General features: G+C 40.5%; 1 protein-coding gene across 1 annotated transcript in view; it reads right to left on the minus strand.

Moving 5' to 3' along the window:
* The window catches only part of LAMA4 (laminin subunit alpha 4), a 96,591-nt gene that overhangs the window by 58,888 nt on the left and 18,012 nt on the right, over positions 1-19,691 (minus strand). Inside the window, exons 2-4 of the mRNA XM_032185449.1 lie at positions 16,208-16,309; positions 4,295-4,419; positions 552-632 (exon numbers count right to left, since the gene is read on the minus strand). Coding sequence (XP_032041340.1) covers positions 552-632; positions 4,295-4,419; positions 16,208-16,309 — 308 coding nt within the window. The remainder of the gene's footprint in view (positions 1-551; positions 633-4,294; positions 4,420-16,207; positions 16,310-19,691) is intronic.

The raw sequence follows: 19,691 nt of genomic DNA on the forward strand, positions 1-19,691 counted from the left end.
TTTACTGGAAATTGCTTGTGGGTATAAGGAAAGTTGAAAAGCAGCACTGACCTGTGGTTGTTTGCTTTAATTATGTCTGTGAAATACATTTAAAATTTAACCAAGAAGGAATCTGCTCATTAAGAATGTGAGCAGATAAGGCATTTTCTCCTTTGCTTTTGAAGCATTTAATTGGCAGAAGCCTGATATCTTTTCAGAGCAGGGAATTGCAAGAGGCATTTTTGTGGTAGCAATTTTTCACTTCAGCTGCTGTTTCTGATTTGTATTTTGATTTGTAAGTTGTATTCCTTTTACAAAGATCACCACATGAGGGTATACAAAGTGCAAGAACTGGATCAAAATACATCAGATGTAGAAGCCTGTCCTACCCTGAGATGTCTCCACAGCGAATCCTTACAGATTTTATTATGAACTGAATGAAATCCTTTGACAAACATGATTCAGTCAAATGAATACACATCCACAATGTTTCTCCCCAGTGTGCAAAGATTCCTTTGAAGGCTCATGGACTTCGGCATTTTGACCAGTAAGTCATCCTGTTAGTTTCTTACCTTTCACAGTTAGGTCCTGCATAGTTTTCCTTACACACACAGCGCACGCTTCCATTTTTTCGGTAACAGGAGTCTGCAAAGCTGGAATTTCATTAGAGTAAATCATTAGAATAGCAGGCAATGGCAAACACTTGGGAGTTTATCTTTATAAATGATGGACATGTGCTGTCAGTGCAAACTCTGGCTCTTGGTTCCTCATGGCTAAATATTTTTTCACAGGTATCCTTAAACTTCATATGTGATGTACCCTATACTCCTTGTCTAGTCTTTTATTGAGTATAGAAAGCACTAATTAGTGTATGACACTATGGAGCTATATAATTCCCAGATATATGTACATTTCTGTATTGCAGTGTAGATCGGAGACACCTTCAGGTTTTATTTCACGTCTTTTAGACCAGGGACTTGGATAAATATGTATGTCATGCAAACCTAATTGCTTTCTCTCTTGTACTTTAATGGACATGATATTGCTTTTAAAAGGCACTGCAGAGCACCCTTCAGGAATTTAGACTCTGGAATGGGTACAGTAATTTCCTGTGCAAATCCCACAATTTTCCTTAAATCTGATCTGGAAGTAGCAAGTGGAAAACTGAACTAATTGGTGCTGTCCTCATCTACAGTAATTGAGGATTCTCCATGGTCTCTCTGAGAAATCTGGAAAGACCCTGGGGCCCCTTGTGAGATCAACTTGCCCTTTAGTGATACTGATTGCAGTAATGTCTTGTACTGTAATTTGCATTGTCATGATTCTAAACCATTGATTCCTTGCTTTCTGATGTTTTCAGGATTTAACAACTGTGCAACAAAATAGGAGACAAGAAAGAGCAGCAGCCAAATTTGGAAAGTGCAAATTCCATACACTTCAAATACAGTGATATATATGACTTAAATACATCTGCTGTTAGAAGACATACGTCCTAGAGGTGTTTCCAGTTAGATTGCAATCTGTTCAAGATCTGTTCCCAGTACTGGGAAGCAACTGGCACACTAAGTGGCAGTAGATGTCAGCTGCAGGCCCACGATTTCTAAAATGGAGGCCCTGAGACCTGCAGCTAACATCCTGAGTGGTACCACCTCTGGTTCCTAAAGGGTAGTGTGCCCCTTGAGAAATGACAGCATCAAGACTGTAAGTCTGTATCCTCCTCTCTGTCTCCTGTTCCAGTATGATGCTGAGCTGTGCTGGGCAGCTGTAGCAGTTTGCATCCCTTTTGCACAGGATTTCAAAAGACTCAGAGCAATGGGAAAGAGCATGATCTACACACTGCTTGTTCCAGGAAAGAGCTGCATTGAAAGGTGACAAGAATTCCTGCAAAATTTAATTTTCCATCAGCATTTCTCAGCTACTAGGACACCCAGGGTCAAATAAAACTGTGTCTGGGTCTGTGTTGTCTCAAAACATTTCATATAACCAGAGAGAACACAAAATGAGATCCTTCTCGCAGAATTCACAAATTGACTTCAGTAAAGCTTTTATGAGAACATGTCAAGAAAATCATGAGAGTTTGGCAGCCTTCCTCTTTTTTTACAAAGTCTAATTCCTTCACGTAGTTATACAAACCGCATTGTGGATTTAAGTTATGAAATAAGACTGAAGCCTTCCTGAGATTTTGTATTTTTTGTGACCTCTTAGGGGAAGAAAAGGTCATACAATTCCCAAAGGTTTAAAAAGAAGTAACATCTGCTGGACTGTGAAGTAATGCCCATCCCCCTTTTTTATTCCGAAGAGATGACATTACACTTCATGTGGTTTACTCCAAAAGTTCCCTGGACAGTAGACATGAAGATGGTCTGGCCAGAAAAGCTGATGACACGCAGATGAATCCCAAGAACAAATATGTATCTGATGAGTCTGTCAGTTTACAGATTTGGTCACTTTGTCTAACTATTACAGATTCACTGGTTATTTCTAAAGAGAAACAGAGTTCAAAACAATAACCTTTACGTATTCTTTATTTAAGGCATTTAATGCTTCTCTGCTGTCTGCTAGAATTACTGTTTTGCCTTACTATACATGGAGTAGGACTAATGGAGGAAAAATACAAGAATAAGAAAGAATGGCTGGCCTTTGAATTTAGTTATGCAAGGCTGAATGTTGCTCAGTCTTTATTATTTGCGTTCCAGACCCAGCTGAAGGCTATTGCTGTGGTCAGGTCTCTGTCATGCAAGAAGCTGCACAGGAAATTTCTGCGTGTTATTGAAATACAGGCATAAGGCAAGTTGTGTCAGGACACTATTTTAGATGTTGCCTTCAGGACTTGATTCCAAGGAAAACTCTGAAAAACTGAAGTGTATTTTTACAGGGATAATTCTAAAGGGGTTGCATGCAGATGTTGAAGCTTCCTCATGAAGGCTCCTAGCAAGTCCTGTTCCCTATCCCACACTTCTGACCTTTTGGGTTCAGGGCTTCCTTATCTGTAGGAGCTCCTTATCTGTAGGGCTGCTTGTGGCTGGGGGCACTGCCACAAAGCCTGGTGGTCTGTGGGCTCAGGCAGGGTCTGGGCTCAGGCAGAAGCGGCCATGCTCTGCCAAGTGGCACTGCAGGGAGGAAGGCCTGGAGGTGTGCCTGAGCCACCCTGCTGTGTCCTGGTTGGGTTTTGGGAGCAGGCAACCCAGGCTGTGTGTGGTTGGCAGTGCTGCTCCTTACACCCATGTGGCTGCTTTGTGCCCAATAGGTTAAAAAAAATCCCTTTTGCTAAGGAGAAAGCACAGCTTCCGACTGTTGTACTTCTACTATTTCTGGCATTACCTCTGCTACTGAAACTGGAGGAAGCAGGAAGCCTTGTCTGTGAGCACCCCCCCTCCTAAGCTTTTATAAATGTAAGCAAAAATAGGTTCTCCCCCTGTCTCTTGAGGGTTTTCTCTCTAACCTAGTCAGAGCTGCGGGTTTTCAACAACAGCTGTTCTTCACCCCACGGCTCTCCTCATGTCTGCACCTCGCCACGAAAGCCAGGAGGTGACCTGTAGGACTTTGGCCAGAGAGATTTTGTCCTGTTGCCAGTTTGGGCTTGTGCCACCGAACAGGCTCATCCCACCTTAGGACTGGATGAGTAATGCTATAGCAACCACAAACAAACACAATAAGAAAATTCCCCCTTTGTGACAAGCCCCGCTTGGAAGTGGAATGGGAAAGAAAAAAAAAGAAAAAAAAAACCAACAACAGAAAAACACACAAGGGGAGTAGGTAGCTCAATTAAAAATAGCCTCAACCTATTGGCAAGTGTTTAATAGCATTTCTTCTGGGCCCTGCATTGCAATTTGCCTGGATGCCTTTCTTGTGGAGTGTGGAACTCAAGAAAGAGGAAGCTGATAATATACTGTTCATCTGCACTACTGATGTGCCACTAGGTCTCCAACAAGTGGTTACAGTTTGTAGCTTTTTGCTTCTTCAGAAGGCAAAAAGTGGGTGACACCTGGATCCCGTTGGCTCATCTTTGGTTTTCTACTAGGCCTCAGAGCTTCTTTCCTGAAGGTGGCTGTGTGTCAGCTGAAGTGGCAGCATGCCTGTCACAGAGCTCTCCCACTCCTTCCTTTTATCTTTCAGCTGAGTAATCTCTCCTACATAAGAGAGGGAGAACCTGAATTTGTTCATATATCAAATATTGTGATTATAAGTGCCTTCCTATTTTCCTCTTCTGGGAAGGGCAGCAGCTTTGTCTCATGCACCCAGGCAGGGATGCTGCCCCCACCTTACAAAGGGCCCAAAGCAGCCCAAACCAAAGACAAACAAAGACTCTACGTACTTGGCAGCTCCTGGCAGGGGACAAGGGCAAGGCTGGCAGAAGGTGGGCACTCCTCTGACAACGTCACCGATGAAGCCGTCCGGACACTGATCGCAGTGCTCCCCTGTCGTGTTTCTTTGGCAGCCCTTCAGTGAAAAGAGAGAGAGTGATGAAAGTCAGATGAAAGTACTGCCTAGTTCAGAAAGAAATCATTTAGCTAAACACCTGGCCAAGCAGAATAGGGGTTTATGCCAGACCCCAATCCTTCAAGGAATCAAAGGATGAAACCAGACCCATTATTAGCTAGCACAGCTACAAATAAAAATGCTCTAAATGATCACACTGGCCAGCCAGCAAATGTTGGCAAGGTGCAGGAGAGGACAAAACAGACATATGTGTGTGCTGGGTGCTGGAGCAGAAACAGCACCGGCTGCTGTCAGAGATGCCGTGGGTACTCAGGTGTAGCGGTCAGCTTCGCTCTGAGTTGTAAGTGCCAGCAGGAAAGATCCCTTTTGCTGCTATCAAAACAACATGAAAAATGTCTGATGGTAAATGCTGTCAACATATTTCAGTCTAGGCAGGTTTCAGTGAGGCTTCTCCTTGGGCTCGATGATTGGAAAAGAGCATCAGGGGAATCTGCAGGCAAATGGTGGCTAATACACCATGTGGCTCTGATGCTTTTCTCCTGAGATGAAATCTGTTACAGTATCAAGGGATGCTTTATCATTATGCCATGTTCTCATCTTAAAGGAGGTCTGCTTAATGGTGGGAAGAATTGGGAGCCTAATATATTTCTTTCTCATGCCAAACTACATTTGCAGTGGCTTTTCTATAAAATACAGAGCAACTGCACAAAATGTCTCTCACTTTCTAAGCAAATTTTATCTCTGCAGTCTGATATTTCTGAGGAAATATAATTCCCCATGTAGAGGAAAATCAGCCACTGGAGTTCCATGACAATAAATCAAGCTATGGTAACTTATACAGAATATTTATTTGAAAATATTTCATGATGCTGGGTACAAAATTGTGCCTCTCAGATAACATACATACAAAAGTCAAATTTCTCTGTAAACGACACTAAATTGAATTCAGAGGTTCTGCAGGCCCAAATAAGCATTTTTACATCATTTAATTTAAAAATGGATACACACAGATGTGACAGATTACGTGGGCTTTCCCCTGTGCACATGGCAATGCTCCCACCTTCATTTCAGTAAAATACCCAGAAGCTGCCATTGAAAACACACAACCCTCCAAATTCTAACTGTCTTGTTGAATTGCTTTTCAAAGAGTAGGAAGGGTGCAGAAGCATTTTTCTTTCTTGCAACTGTGCAATGGGTTTTGCAATATCCCTGAACGAGAACTCTGCAATGACACCACTTCTTACTGATACAGTATGGATGCAAACAGCAATGCAAAGCAAGCAAAGAGCCAGGTCCATGGCAGAAGTGTGCAGAGCACTGTGCAGTGCATATTTGCTGTGGTTTTGGGTTCATGTCCTTGATTCTCCTCTTCAGACCTACAAACAGCAGATCATGGAAGCTATAGACTGATGAATGTAATTTCCATCCCTGGTGAGATGACAGCATCTGTAATGAAGAAGAAGGTCTCAGCGTATGTGGCTAAGCACCATCTGAGTCAGGGAGTCCTGCTTCACTAACCTGCTGTATAATGGTGCAAATAAGCAAGTGTATGAAGGGGATTCAGAGGACATTTCCGGACTTTCAAAAAAGCCAACTAAATTGTCAGAGGACTTGAAGAATGTTTCTTTTGCAAATTGAAATCTGGTAAAGGCTAGGAAGCAAAGGGTCAGGTGTAATGGTCACTTTTCAGGATGGGGAAGTCACTATTTAGATCACCTAAGCTTTGGTCCTGAGAACAGATTTGTTCAGTATTCACCAGTGTCTTACGAATAGAGACCAAAAATACTAGGGCTGTTCAGGTAGGAGAGAAAGGCCGACAGGAGAGGGTATTTGAGATATGTAAAATAAAGATAAATAAATATATTTATTTATCTTTAAAATAAATAAACTGAATAAACTGAATGCAGGACAATTGTTCATTCAAAATCTGTAGTACAGGAGAAGAGGAACACTCAGTAAAATTATTAGGAGACTTCACTTTTAGGAGGTTTGACTTTAAAAGGTACTTCTTTATCCAGAAGATAAGAAACTTCTGCAACTTGCTGCCAGGAGGCAACAATTTTTGCAGGGGTGAAAATTTCCAAGAGAGATTCATGGAGAATGTGTTCATAAATTAACACTAAGAGGATTCAGGATGTCTGTATGCTACGTATTTATATATATTAATGTTCCTTAATAAAGCAGCTGTGAGTGCTGGTGGAGTATGAAGCCAAGAGACCTGAGAAACAGGCCAGGCTAGATGGGCCTGAGAAACAGGCCAGGCTGAAAGGGTTGTGAGGCATTGGAACAGGCTGCCCAGGGAAGTGGTGGAGTCACCATCCTTGGAAGTCTTCAAAAGACGTTTAGATGTAGAGCTTAGGGATATGGTTTAGTGGAGGGCTGTTAGCGTTAGGTTGGAGGTTGGACTCGATGACCTTGAGGTCTCTTCCAACCTAGAAAATTCTGTGATTCTGTGATTCTGTGATTATCCCCAAACAACATGTCCTATTGCCACCACGGGAGACACAATGTTGACTGCAGAGACCTTTGGTTAAGGCCCTGCAAGGGGACCTCTTATGTGGTGTTCCAAGTTGGTGCAGGTGCTAGGAAATGACTGTGGTGCCCTGGTTTCTCCTCCGGCAGTCACTTAATCTCATCACAGAAGTCTCCAAGCTGTCAGCTGCTGGTGGTGTCTGGAAGAACTCGGAAGTTGTGTGTCAGATTTTGGGAGCACTGGTGGTGTTTCACACTGGGTTCTGTGGGCAGAGCTTCTTCAGTACCACCAGGCTGGGGGTGGCTGAGCTTAGCTTGCTGCTGTCCTGCCGAGCCAAGACCCTACAGATCTGAAACTCGCTTTCTACTCCAAACATGGCGTGTTCTTTGAATAAAATAGTATGAGGAAAGAGGAATGAGATTCAGGAAGATGTTTAATGAAAACAAATAGTTGTGTTTCACTCGCACATGCATGCATTGCTAAATGAGTTTTGTATCCCAATATTAAAAGTTTGGTTTAGTGGCAGAATTTTGCCCTGGCAACACTGATGGTTTGTTTTCATAAACCTATGTGCCAATATCATCAATCTCAATTGAAAAGCATCATTTTAGTAAAGGACAATCACTCTTGCCAGAGCACATCTGATGTTTTTTAGCCAATCTTCTTTATTTGAATCTCATTAAAGTCCCCCAGTTAGGACTTATTAATTTAGTTAGACCTCTTTTGATTCAAGGAGACTTTGTGTTGTTGCATTTTTCTAGTTATACAAAATTCATTGCACAGCAATTATTTATTTCTACAAAGCTATGATTTGGCCAGAGAACTCTATATCAGGTAGAATAAGACAAGGAAAAAAGAAAATAAAGGTCAGTCTCTTTTTCCATGGATCTGTAAATGAATTAGAAACCAATAGTTGCAGAGCATAAACATAAACGCCATTAAAAAAATAGCTCGTGTTTGTCATTATTCAATGCACATGCAATTTTAATGCACTGCAAGAAAGAGATGAGAGTGTGGGGATTGAGAGCTCAAAGAGAAAGAAGAAACCTGTATCTAATGTGCTGGTGGAGGCCTCAGGTGGGCTGCATTCAATTGCAGCCTTTATCATGCTCGTTGTTCTCCCTCTGAGCAATTCACATCACCTTTCTTGGCCTCAGCTCCCCAAAACAGTGTGTGGGTACTAGCAGAATAAATCCGTTATTGGTTCCCAGAGCTCAGACACTAATGTGATGATAACAGCAGGGCATCAAGGTAGCTAATGCTGCTCCTTAAATCTGCAATGCTTTTCATCTTCTAAACTGAAGGGAAGTCCTAAAAGGCCCTTTTACCCCAAAGAACATTGTAGATGAGTGCTGGAGGCACTTTTGAGGTTTTTCTCTAGTTAGTGATTATGGCGAAATGGCATTGTCTTATTTAACAAATCAGCTTTCCTGTGGATATTTAGAATTACAGTTTTACGGTGATAAAAGGTGTCCTTTTATGTTTTATTTTGTGTTAGCTTGGCATCTCCAACAAAGCTACTAACTACAGTAAGCCTATGAGACATCTCTGAAGGAGGGAGGATACACTCCCTGCAGCTCATGAGGGATCCTCAGAGCCGAGTGGGGCTGGTTTAGTAGTTTGAGATAAACGTTTTGCTTCTGAACTGGCCACTTTTGACTGAGAAATAATCATGGGATAAAAAAATGGAATTCCTTTTTTAGCATTCTTTGAGAAACTGGATTTTAAGGAAGTGCTTTGCTGTAAGGATTACAAGGGGTATTCTTGGTGCAAGTATTCATACCTGTTTTAGAATGAAAGGCATCATTTACAGTAGGTGTCATAAACCTGACTGTGTGTGTGATTGTTCACAGCCTTCTCTGTCTCAGTGATTTGTTCAAATGAATTCACAAAACTGTGAAATGTTTAGTAATATTCGTGCCCCCCCCCCCCTTTTTTTTCCAAATAAAGCAACTCAGTATACATTTTTTTGTTTGTTTCCTTTGAAAGACAAGGAAAATGGAAGTAAAGATCTCTAGAAAGTAGCCATTTGATATGTCTTTAAGGACATCAAGCACTGAAGCTAGCAGAAAATTGTTGCTTGTCTTTGCACAGAACAGGGTGAGACATGATACAGTTATACAGCTCACAAAAACAGATACAGCTATGCAGTGAAAAGTATTGCAACAAAGCTATAAAATACTCTTTTTTTTTTTTTTTTTTTTTTTTTTTTGGAAACTATGTTTGGAATTTACATTAAGCTAAAATTATATGCTTAATTCTTTCCATATGCCCATGTTAATACAGCCTTTATTTTCATAAAGCAAAAATAGGCAGAGGCATCCTTTCTCCTTGGACAATCCAGTTTCAGAGGAAGTAATCTGATGTGATAACAGCCTGGTTTCTGAAAGCTTCTATATGAGGATATAGCACACCATCACTCATCCCTCATTACACCAGCAGCAACTTGTCATATGACAGAGTGGCTGGATTGTATTTTCCTGTGTTAAAAAATGCCTTTGTTTGACCTTTGCTGGTCAAACTGCTCTAGTCTCATGGACTGTCATCAGTCAGGGTGAGCATTTCTACCTTGCCCTTACTGTAACCATCTGTATTCCACATATTCGCACATGAAAAGGTGCTGGTGTGTGTGTGTGTGTGTGTGTGTGTGTGTGTGTGTGTGTGACTGTCATCACTGAGCTCCTGCACTTCCCTGCAGAACCAGAATTGCTGTTCTGAGATCACGGATCACTTAGTGTGATGCAGTTCTGCTCTGTAAATATGCTTGTGCAGAAATAATATTGAAGAGTTTATTGCTTCTCGTCAGGCAGGACAAGTAAAATTATAATTTGTCCATCCAAAAGGCAAACATGCTTTTCTGCAAATGAATATTACTAAAAATCTAAGATGTGTGAATCTGTCCCACCTTAACTTAGGATCCTGAAGAGAGAATAGCTCATTTTAATGGTCTTCAAAGGCACCGGCTTAGTTAAATGTGCCATTTAGGCAATTCCTTTAGGAAGGTTATTTCCTTGAAAGGCTAACACAGTGCAATTTAGGCAGGCTGTACCTCTTCCACAGGTAACTGAGACAGATGACAAATTTTCTGTGTACCCTCTAGAGTTAAAGGAGGAAGACAGGACCCGGCACAGAGTGATGCAGGGCACCTGTTTTAGGCATCTAATGTGGGATGGTATGGAGGCTTTCCAGGTCAACAAAAGTTAATACCCAGCCCTGCTTCTAGTGAGGCTAGTAAAGTGAACAAAATACTGCTACTAACAAAAATAAACCCTAAAAATATTGTCTGTGCAATCTGGAAGTACCCTCAAGCCTCAGTTAGGAATTCTGAATATTACTTTGCAAATGAAAGCAGTCATTGTTACAAGATAGCAAGAACTGATTCATTTTTTACTCCCTTATTTCTTGTTCTTCTTAGAGGCAGTTTTGTAGCAATTGTTAATGCAGAAAGATTGAATGGGAATAAATAAATTATATGTGTAGAGTGATGAAATTGGTTTATATTACTGTCCAGTCTGTCTGTATTTATTGCTAAGCCAGTAGAGATTGGCCTGAGGTATAGTTATCTGGATGTAGATTTAAACTTCTCCAAATTTGGGAGATGTCCTACAGAGCTGCATAGTGTTGCACATGCCAGCATGCCAAAACTCATTGCTGTCCCAAAATAATAATAGTAAAAAAAGGGCTTCAGCATAATGTCTTGAAAGCCATGAGATTTACATGCTTTATATTTTTCATCTTTAAGGTTTATGATCCTATCCTTCTCTCTCCAGCCACTGTGGGTGAGCTGCAGTGTTAGCTTTCAAAATTTCATGGAAGAGATGAGGCGCTAAGAAGAAACACTAAATGTTGTGCAACCTCTACTAAAGTGAAGACAGCTGACCACCTAAAATAATGAGAATAGCAACCCAACTCAGTTCTGAAACTTGTCTGGTTTGGGTCAGTGCGGCCCATCTATTTCAAAGTTTTGGTTTGTAGAACTTGTCATGAACTGAGGAAAGTAGAAGCTCATGTCTTGCCAAAAACACTTGGCTCTCTGCCTTCTCCATCCATCTCTTGCCTTAGATTAGTGTGAAAGAAAGGGCAACACTTCCTTGAAGTCTTGGTCTGGCTTCCTACAAGCCTCTTGAAGAGGCGGTGCAGGGAAACTCATCACGTTAGTGTCGTTGTTGCAAAGTTTCAATAGTAAAACCATTAGGACAGCAAATATTCTATGTTAAAACAGAGCCAAGAGGGAGGGAAATTTCTCCATCTGAGGCACTGACACTATTAAACAGTGGCACTTCTGACAACAAGTGTGTACAAAAACCCTCTGGACAAAGGCTGCATTTCAATATCAGACTGTTGTAGTTCTTGTTAACTTTCCAAAGGTGTATCACCTTGGGCACTATAGATAGATGCAGTCCATCTTTAAAGAAGGAAAGAGTGAGCTGTAAGCTGCAAGGCTCTTCATGAAGCCAGTAGTACCTAATAAGCTGGAGAGTTTTACTAGCTCCCTGTGGTTTTGTGCTCATGCTTGATGGATGCTTGTAGATCCACTGGCGGTTCTCCAGACCTGCCTTGGCAATCATGTGGAACATATTATCCTCTCAGGCAGAACTGCCAAATTGGTTCCAACCTTTCCACTCAGATGTAAACCCAAACACTAAAACACAAATCACTTACATGACAATACATTCTATTGTTGAGAATTCCATAAAAGGCTGGAAAGGAGAGAATTTATCCTCTCCATCATTATGATTCTTTGGCCTTTCTTGTTATGAAAATGGTCTTTATCTACTTATCTATCTATTGATGCATCTATTTTTTTTTTGTGTACTCTTTGGATGCCTTATATACATACCGATCAAATATATGTAGCAGAGGATAACATAGCACTTGAAGTTTTGTAGGTAGGCACACACAAGCTGTAATGTTCTCTCCAGACTTACTGTTCCTGCTCTGTGTGCCTTTATGAAGACCTAACCACAGAATAATATTTACCCTCCATTAATAGCAGTAACCACTTTCCGTGGTTATTGCACACTGATAGCTCAGTCCAACAAAAATTTTGTGAGGGCATCCAACTTTGCAGTTTTTTAATCCTTTCAGGCTGCCAATTCATTTTGCTGTGTTCTTCTGAAGTTACTGTCATAGTACTGTGCAGCCACCTCAAGTGACTTCCTTCCTAATGTAAAGCAAAATTTTTAATGTTGTAAAACCTGACTATGTTGCTAATGGCATATGGTATTAGAGCTCATTGCTTTAGGCAAGCTTTTTCACCTCTGTATGCCACTCATATCAGAGATGATCATCATGGCTACTGTGAAGTTCTGCTCAGTTTTCAAGTCATTTGAAGCCTGCAGCCATGGCTGAATTTTCAATAGCTGATCCCTCAACAAAGACACTCTAAAGAAATAGCTCAGCTGTGGATTGTTGGTGGGGTAGGGTCTGAAGGTGGTGAAAGAGGCAAAATGTTCCCCTCGTATCTTCAGATCTTACTGACAGTAAACCTCATTGCTTGGGCTTTATGCAGGAGACATGCACATCACTCTGTCAGCAGACTGCAACTTGTAGTTGTTACATTTTGACCCAGTTATTACATGTATGAATCTTTCCAAAATCAAAAGCTACATGGTCCTACAAGTGACTTCCTTTTCCTATTTTAGCTAGGGTTGAGAAGGTTAAAATACTATTAAAATATCAAAGTCTAAAATCTATATTAAAAATTACTGTTTCTTCCCCTATCAGCCTTACATGCATTACCAGATAATGTATTTGAAATGAAGTATTATTTGACATCTGTATTATATTATATCATAAATGGAGTTTGCACTGTGTTGACTGCTCTTCTAACATGGGCACATTAAAAGCTGGGCTGAGTGGCTCTTCAGTTATAATCACAGGATGACGTGATTGATTTCTGCACCAGTTTTATGTGGACATTTATCCAAGAAAGACTCTCTGCAATAATTTATTCTGTCTGGTTACCCAATGAGATTGTTGATTCATTGATTGTATCATTTGATAAGCTTTTAGAGACAAATGGGTTGGATTTACTCTCTATGAATAAGCTGAGAGAAATTTTAAAACAGGACCAGATGATAGATACTTATGTCAGCAGGAATTAAGGATGTGAGTACTTTACCCTAAGGCTTCGTTGATAGCAGTTTAATTTTATTTGATTTCAAATTGAGGGCAGAGGCCAATGAAAATTTCATTAATTTGTATGCAGTGGGAACTACACTCACTGAACTGATTTGGGGGATTTGCAAAATATGAAGGTCTTAGAGCATTGTATGGAATCTGACCCTTACATTTCATCCCTTTTGAAGTAGGGTACTTTTTCATTTTCATAATGCCTGAAGCTTGTTCATTTATTCAGGTCTTACAGCTTAGTTATTATTTAAGCAACAACAAAAAATAATTATCCACCCACAGAATACAATATTGTTATTGTTTTCACGTTGTCTCCCATCATTGTTAGCAGAATTAACTTAAATATATATATATTAACATTTAAATAATTCATTTGTGTGAATAAACATGCAAACATAAAACTTTTTAACTTTGCTGAACATCAGTTCATCTAAAAATCTTCCCTTAAGGCTGTTCATGAACATCTATAACACATGGTTAGGGTAACCTGGGTTGCCACTGGGAAGCCTGTGATAAAACTTCAGAACACAGTTGCATGTTAGAAACAGGGAGATAACAGGTTTATACGGATATAAATGCAAGTCAACAACAACAATAATGAAAGATATGAACAGAATCTCTCTCTCTCTCCTCTCTATTTCCTTCCTCCCTTCCTCCTTTCCTCCCTTCCTTCCACAGCATTTCAAAAATTAACAGAATGCAGAAAGTCATATGTCTAACTATCAGTTGTAGTGGTTGCCACTGCAACATTCATTGGAATAATTTGCCTAAAAATTAAGGAGGGAGAAACCAGTGAACTCTTATTACCATGTAATCCTACCTATTCCCTGAAATTCCCAGCCATACAGGTGCCTACTGCTCTCTGACCCAAACTCAGCCCACAGAACACTTTGGTCAGATCCATTCCTGTGCTTCTTGAAAATGGTCCATAAGGGTGGCTGCTTTGACCACTTATACTACCACCAATCATGTTCTTAACCATCAACTCTCTTTTCCCCAAATTATTCACATTCATTCATCTAACATGCTTCTGCCTGTTTTAATCCAAATTACATTTTTCTTTCTTTAAGCATTTATTCTCCCAGGCTATCTCAGTGACACTTTGTGGTTTACCAGTTTCACCAGTTGAAAGATTGAAAGATCTTCCCTGGAGACCTCCACATCCTCAGGGAAGTCCTGTTGTTGTAGTCCCCATGGGTATCTCTCATTCTGTTTTATTATCATGCCTTCAAAACCCTTTTTCATGCTTCTCTTTCCTTGCACCACTCCCTCTGTTTCCCTCTCCCTTTTACTCTTATTTTGCCATTGTTTTTATTTTATTTTATTTTATTTTATTTTATTTTATTTTATTTTATTTTATTTTATTTTATTTTATTTTATTTTATTTTATTTTATTTTATTTTATTTTATTTTATTTTATTTTTTCCCCTGTCCATCTTTATTCAGAAGTAAGTAGCCTGAGCTTAATGGCTTATTAAACCATTCAGACTAGCCATCCAATGGCTTATTTGAACTCAAGCAGTAAACTGGGCTTTAGCTCTTAGTTTCTTCTTTACTACCTGATCACGTCAAGGAGTTTAGTATCCCAGAGAAACATCAGTCAGGAATCCTTTGAGATTAGAGAATATATTTGAGAATAGATCCTTTGAGATTATTTCCTGATGATACAGCAACTTTTTTTTTCTTTCTTTTTTTTTTTTTCTTTCTCTCCAGCTCTTGACATCAGTCTCATTTTGTGTAGAAGACAAGAAGCAAGTCTTCTGTTGTGTTTGTAAACTGAGGATATAATCACTTTCCTACCTCATATATTCTGCTTCAGAATCTCTTTGGTTACCAGAGTCACGAGAAGCAGACGTTTGCTAAACTGTCCCTCTTGTTCTGAAGTATTCCATCAGAAACTTCCTCTTGTCATTTTCCCATGCACAGAAGTCATGTGCATGTGAAAGAGAATAGCTGGGAATGCCTCACAATGTAAAACCATTTAAAAATTTAATGTTAACCAATTAGGCCAATATGTGTTCTGCAGAAACTAGCTGATCCTATGCACACTACAGTGGCCAAACCATAATAATTATTCCTGGGCTGAACAGCTACACTGTCTTCCTCCCATGGGAATGGAAATGGAAATATTCCATGGAGCATGGCACTGTGTATAGCTATAACTGAAAACTTGGTAGAAGCTTCAGCAATGCAAGGTATGTGAGTATTATAAGGCCATTTTACAAAGAGACAAACTGAGGGCAAAGGTTTATGACTTGTCAAAAGTAACACAATAAATCCATGGCAAAGACTGGAGCTCTGGGATCTATACAAACCAGTAAAGAATACACTAATGCCTAGCTCTTGCTATGTGGTTCAGATACATTACAGTATTAACTTCCATCCTTTCTTTACCATATTACTGCTCTGATTACGCATTAGTAATTGAAGTTGGTTTTACTGCCCTGAATTTTGCTCTGGAGCTACAAGCGATCAACTACTAATGCAACTCACAGCTTTTTGTCTGAGCTGATAATGAGTGAGACCGAACATATGGGAAATTGTAATACTACCTTGGAGTTCAACATGCTCTTCCCTTGGTATAGTATTTCAACCTCCTTATGTTGTTCCTTCACAGCAGGAGGCTGCCATGCAGCAGAATTGCTATCGGTAACACATGTGTATACACTCACAGGGGTCACTCAGCATCGTAAATTGTTTATATGATATACAGTACTGTATTCATAAGAGGGAGAATGAAATGTGTTTGAATTTATGCATTTTTCTCTGGGGGGATACAAAACTCTTTCCACACTTCTGATGGACTAAAAATTTTCCCCAGCATACTGACTCTCACTAATACTGCATACTAAAAAGTGTTTTGACTCTGCAGAGATCGTTTAAGTGAGAATGAAGTTTGGCTATGATAATCTCATTATTGTTTTGATCTTGGCCCTGACTTTCAGCAGAAAGCTTCTGTGGGACAGACAGTTTTTGCTCTATATTGAAACTGAGCATTGGTGGCATTGGTGTTAATAGGAGTTAGACCATGGACCACAGTTTCTTGGGTTTGCCTGGGAAATATTTCTTTCATGCGAAACCTTATGCAAGAGCAAAAGAAGATGAAAAGGTTCATCTTATCAGAAGAAAATACAAAAACTAGTGCAGTCATTCTGAGGGAGTGGCTGAGGAATTCCTTACCACACAGATTCCCGATCCATCAAGGCATCTGTTTGCATTGCCATTACAGTTGCAAGGAGAGCATTTTCCAAAGGTGGTACGGTAAAATCCTTCTTGGCATCCCTGCAACAAGAAAATAAAAATAAAGTATTTCCTATGCATGTGTATCCTGAGAGTTAGGTTTGGCAGGAGAAAGCACGAGGCAGGGGAAAGTGAGAACTACAATCATCAGGTCTCCCATGAGCACACTCCACAACCCTATCACAGCAGACCACACACACACTACTGAACTCCAGTCTGTTCACATATTCCCTGCCCTGGTGCTTGCTTTTTGCCTCATGATGTTTAAGCTTCCAGCATCCCCACCTGTGTCATGCCCCTGATGTAGTAGGTGCCTGCAGTGTGGGGTTGGGCTGCCAGGTTCCTACTGCATTTTGTGTTAGAGGATGGGTTAACTAGAAGTTACTGATCATTATTCGATAGAGAAGGTATATTCATAGGAAAAGAATTGCTTTTACTTAGAGATAAAAATAAAATGAAAGAGGATTGCTTTTGTATCTATTATGTGTAACATCTTGTTCTCCACTGAGGAGCTTCCACCTTAGTACAAAGTTGGTGAGACATGAAGAAGCTGATCTCAGGAGCAACCTCTGTTGCTCAGGCAGTGCCTGTTCACCCCATGTAGCAGTCTCTCTGCATCACACAGATGATGTTAGATCCATGCAGACTCATGAACTTTTGGATCTTAAAGCTCTTACTCTTGCATAACTCTTGCAGTGTTGTTGCAGAGTTTCTGCGAAGGCCCTAGCGTATCATTCAGATCTCCACAAATTATTTACCACACCCTCTTTTTGCTAGCACTTAAAAAGATATAATAGTCAGAGCCTGAGGTACACTTGGCTCTCCTGGAATATCTTTTGTAGCTGACTACACAATGCTTTCTATGTTCTGAGGTCACTTGCTCTTGAAAAAAGTAGGAAATTCAAGCAAATCAGAAGGTCATGATCTTACATAATTTGCATTTGCACGAGGCTTGGCACTTATTATGTTATGCTGCTCTAATTAGGCTTAGATTGCCTCTGAATCTTCTTCTTTCTCATCTTCCTAGGTTGCCATGAAATAAAGGATGATTTCTTTTCTGCACTGGGCCTTTGCATGCCCACTCTGAGCTATGACATGAACAACAAGACTACAATATTCATGCAGTGCTGCACAGTGTTATGTCCACTGTCTCCAAAAGCTAGGCTGTGAGTGGCACTGCTCGCTGGCCTGCTGGTGGCTGGGGCTAGTGAACTTAGCTGCATTGCTTCTGGGACCTGAGCTCGTATGCCTGCGGTGTGCTGCAGATACAGTTGTGGGACTCTGGACAGCAAAAGCCAGCAATACCGAGGTTCATCTCTGTGAGATTTTCCACTCTCAAGGGTGGATAGATGCTTTTATCCAGTTGGATGAGCAGCTCATTTAGGAAATAACATATCTTATGAGATGACTAACAACAAGCTTTACAAAACAGGCTTACAAATGAATCACTAATCCAATCTTATCCCAGAGAGCTCTGAGGAGCTGAGATGAACATAAATGGAAAACTCAGTTGCCTTTACCATTCTTACACACCATTTTTTATCTGGTTTGCTTTGGAAACACTTTCTTAGATAATAGCTCCTTGGAGGAAAAGCCTTCATCCATATCCACTTTGGGACAGCAGAAATACTATCTGTTTGCACTGCTTGTTTCAGTTGTTTAGTCTTAACACAGAGCTGTAGGACTGGCTCCCACCAGACTAAGGATTTCAGCTGAATGATTACGCCACACACTGTGGAAGGCAGACAATTATTTTCTAAATTGAAAACAGATTCATTTCCCAGTGTCTTTTTTGGCAATATTTTTCTCCACCCATATAGTTCTAACGCATGTTATGCTCTCCTATGCTCTTCAACTGGTGGGTGGTCCTAGCTGGTCCACTAGTGTCTGTCCAAAAGCTTTCTTGGTTTTGCAGGTCTAAGCAGAATCCTTTTTCACATATGATGATGAATATGGATAACGGAAATGTATGAGTATATGCAAAAGTGCCTGTGCAAATGCTTCAGGTGGCCATAAATCTAATATCCTTTAAACTTCAGCAAGGGATACCCCTTGTACCTCTGTACTGCAGCCAAGAGTGGGCTTTCATCTAGTTCATTCAAACAACAGCAGCAAGTCAGGTGTAGTTCAGCCTAGCATCAGTGATTCCAGCTATATGGCCAGGTTTGCATGGCTTTTTCTGGAGCCTGCTGGGAACCAGCTTACCCCCTACTCTCAGGGGACATACTTCTCAGACCCTTGAGACATCTACCTTATTCTGGGGTGTATCTGCTGTTGTGGTTGTCAGACCCCCTCTTGAGAATGAGATGTAGGCTCCTAAGTCACCTGGGTAACTTCTGGCAACATTATCTCCCCATAATTTCTCAATTCACCACAACAGCTTGGAAGGTGTTGATGCTCACTATTTTAATGCACTGTTTTAAACCCTGGGTTGCATCAATATAAACCAGAAATGAGGTATTAACAATCAATGCTATGAGGGAGATGGGAATGGGAGGAAAATTGGATACAGATTGTTTGCTTGGGGTTCAGAAATTTTCTCAGGCATTCTCAATTATTCTGATATATTTTTGTTGCCCCTTGCCCTACTAGTGATAATGGAGTGATCTGTTAGTTGTTCCAGGGCATGAGCCAACATCGTATTTATAACAAGAAGTGTTAGATTGTTGAGCTAATTGAGGGATTCAAATGGCTGAATGTTCTGGGAGCACAAAATAATTGCATACAAAGCACAAACAGGTCTGGAACAAAATAGAAATATCCTCCCCAAAAAATTGTTATGTAGACAATTGAGTGAGGAACATATCCATCTACTGTCTGCTTCTGAATGCTGAAGACAATCAGTAGGCCAAAATGCTAGGTCTGCATTAGCAATTACATCTTTATAATTATTATGTACATATATATATAATATTTTTTCCCCAAAGGGACAATGCTTATTCCAGTTGAAGCTCAAAAAGTCCAATCTAATGTGGAAGTTTCTGAGCTCTTGAAAATCTTTTATACCCATAGTGCATTTAATTTTCTTCTCCCCCCCCTTGCATCTGGATTTCATTATTGCATTTCTTAAAAATGAGAACCAGCTGCAGTATTGCAAGTGCTGTGGAGTCCCTAGTCATGCTCTGTTGCTTTAGACCCTTCTGATGGTATGGGTTCAAGGTGGAACTAAAGATGGCAGGCATTCTAGGTATACAAGGTTATGAGTTTGCTCCCATTTATATTCAGGCAGCTCCACCAATTTGGTTGGTTGCAGCTGCTCTTGATCTGCACCTGAGCAGCTGAGGGCAGAACCAGGTCCCCATTCCTTCCACACCGCCAGCTAGCAACACCAGTGCAGCCACACTGGGGAAGGCATGCTTCTTGTGACCCTGTTTCTTCCTATTTGCTTTTCCTAAAAGAGTGCTGTGCTGGTAAATATGCACAG

The sequence above is a fragment of the Aythya fuligula genome, chromosome 3, assembly GCF_009819795.1.
Source record: "Aythya fuligula isolate bAytFul2 chromosome 3, bAytFul2.pri, whole genome shotgun sequence".
Classification (NCBI taxonomy): domain Eukaryota; kingdom Metazoa; phylum Chordata; class Aves; order Anseriformes; family Anatidae; genus Aythya; species Aythya fuligula.